Genomic DNA, 2397 nt, shown 5'->3' with positions numbered 1-2397 from the left:
GCAGCTAGCATTGATGGGTTAGCAGCTAGCATTGATGGGTTAGCAGCTAGCATTGATGGATTAGCAGCTAGCATTGATGGGTTAGCGGCTGGCAGCTAGCATTGATGGGCTAGCAGCTAGCATTGAGGGCCTCCATGTTTGCGCAGTAAGTCAGTATCAGGGTTGGTTCATGTCTCTGCTTGCGGTGCAGTAATTATCGCTGGATGTGTTTTTAGGACCAGCTGAGCAAAAACTCAAAACAGGAAGACGAGAAACTCCAGATCATTTAGTGTAAGAAAGACAAAAACATCACAACGTTTTCTGATGAAGGAAGAAAAAGGTTGCAGCGTTTTCCAACACAGAGGCTGAAAGCTGGCCAACCTTTCCGTTATCTGTGTGAAGACCTGCTCTCTCTCGCTCTGTCGCAGCCTGACTCTCGGTTCCTGTGGCTTTAAAAACCTTCGTCACACACAGGACAGCTTCCTGCAGCAGGAACGTCCACACCGAAGAGGGTTGTCAGGCTGAGCTGCTGGCTCTTTGTTGGGTGAATCTTCTGGACAAACAGCCCAGCAGCCGACCTTTGACCCCGAGCTGAGGTCAGCCGACCTCTGACCCAGGACCAGCTCAGTCAGGAAGCTGCAGAGCAGCGAGGGAAACTGAGCCACTGGGGTAACGGCGCCCAGAGCTAAGAACCACATCGGAACAGGAGAGGAGGAAGAGGAGAGAGAGAGCAGGAGGAGGAAGAGGAGACAGAGAGGAGAAGGAGGAAGAGGAGAGAGAGAGCAGGAAGAGGAAGAGGAGAGAGAGAGGAGAAGGAGGAGGAAGAGTAGAGAGCAGGAGAAGGAGGAAGAGGAGGAGCAGGAAGCTGCAGGATTGATTGGATCGATGCGGTAGAGCATAGAGTTACTGCTGAGTGAGGAGGGAGAGGCAGGATGGAGGATGTCGACGGGACGCAGACGGATGTTTGCAGCTTGAGCTGATTGGCTGGCGGGCGGCGGCTGCTCCGGCCAATCCCGTCTGACCCTGTGTGTGTGTGTGTGTGTGTGTGTGTGTGTCCTCCTCAGATGATGGGGAACAGCTGCGATCGAGGTATGTCTCTGTCATGTGACCGTCTCACTTCCTGCAGCATGCTGCCTGAACTTTGTGTCCGGGACAAAGAGCGGCGATGGCGTCCATGTTTGGGACCGCCGCCCCCCCCCCTCCCCCCGGCTGCTTCTGTGTGTGTGTGCATGAAAGTTCCTGCTGCGGCGCTGCTGCATGCAGCGAGCGTCCTGCTGCGGCGAGCGTCCTCCAGCCTGCTGCTGCATGCTGCGTTCGCTGCAGCTCCGGCGTTCCTGCTGCAGGAGCCGCCATCGCATGTAAACATCATGACGACGGCGCTCGCTGCTGATTGGACGCTTCAGAGCCTGATCTGAGCCAATGTCTGTCTCCGGTTGAGTTTGGTTCAGTTTGCAGCAGTTTTCCTTCAGCAGTGGAGCGTTCAGCTCCACGGTCCAGAGATCAGGAACCAGCTTCCATCTAAACGTCCATCCGTCCTCCGTCCTGTTTGTCCTCCATCGTCTCTGAGTGACATCAGTCGTCTGTCCATCATAAAGACGATGATGGACAAACATTAGTGGGAAGAAACGGGAAAACAGGAAGCTCTGGTTGATATGACTAACGGTCCCTCTGTCTCTGTCCCTCTGTCTCTGTCCCCCTTTCTCTGTCCCTCTGTCCGTCTCCTCAGAAGTGTCTTCGGAGCGGTCTCCGAGGAGGAGGAGTATTTCCGGTTTGGGCAGCTCAGAGAAGAACCTTGCAGTCGACAATCCCAACTCTTCTCCGTTCAAAGTGCCGGTGAGTCGGAGGACGTCCTCCTTGTCCTCCATGTCCTCCTTGTCCTCCTGTAGCAGTCGTGTCTTTAAGGACCAGGTCTCTGCCGGGTTTAGAAGTTGCTCTGATTCTGGACGCCTCAGTGAGATGAACGAGTCCTTTAGGATCCAGGTGAACCAGGGACTCGTCCTGTCAGTAGCAGACCAGGTCAGGTATCGGGTCAAATTATGGACCAGTCATCATAAACGGACTAGTCCAAGACCAGTAAGGAATGTTCAGTAGACCAGAAAAGGCTACAAGTCCTAACAAGTTTTCAAGTCTTCAAGGGGGTCAGTCCATCTAAGACCTTTAGAAAACCAAGTCCTAGTTTAGTTGTGCTGTTTCTTAGCTACAGGTTTCAGCCTGGTCATCTGAAGGACTTGGCAAAAGACTAACTGGTCTGGAGGTCTAGTCCATGTCTTGTCTTACTTTATTACAACCAAGGAACAAGTCCTAATAAGACAAATACACTTGGAGTTCCTCCAAGTTAATGTTCTCAGCCTGGCAGTAGCAGCAGCCTGCCAGTAGCAGCCTGGCAGTAGCAGCAGCCTGGCAGCAGCAGCAGCAGCC

General features: G+C 53.4%; 1 protein-coding gene across 1 annotated transcript in view; it reads left to right on the top strand.

The window, feature by feature from the left end:
• Window positions 1–2397, top strand: part of rasal2 (RAS protein activator like 2) — a 26341-nt gene that overhangs the window by 6245 nt on the left and 17699 nt on the right. Inside the window, exons 2-3 of the mRNA XM_017309905.1 lie at window positions 1044–1068; window positions 1706–1812. Of these exons, the coding sequence (XP_017165394.1) occupies window positions 1044–1068; window positions 1706–1812 (132 nt within the window). The remainder of the gene's footprint in view (window positions 1–1043; window positions 1069–1705; window positions 1813–2397) is intronic.

Source organism: Poecilia reticulata, linkage group LG17 (genome assembly GCF_000633615.1).
Source record: "Poecilia reticulata strain Guanapo linkage group LG17, Guppy_female_1.0+MT, whole genome shotgun sequence".
In the NCBI taxonomy this organism is placed as follows: Eukaryota; Metazoa; Chordata; class Actinopteri; order Cyprinodontiformes; family Poeciliidae; genus Poecilia; species Poecilia reticulata.
The sequence above is the reverse complement of the archived record's forward strand: the minus strand, read 5'-3'. Positions and strand labels throughout refer to the sequence as shown.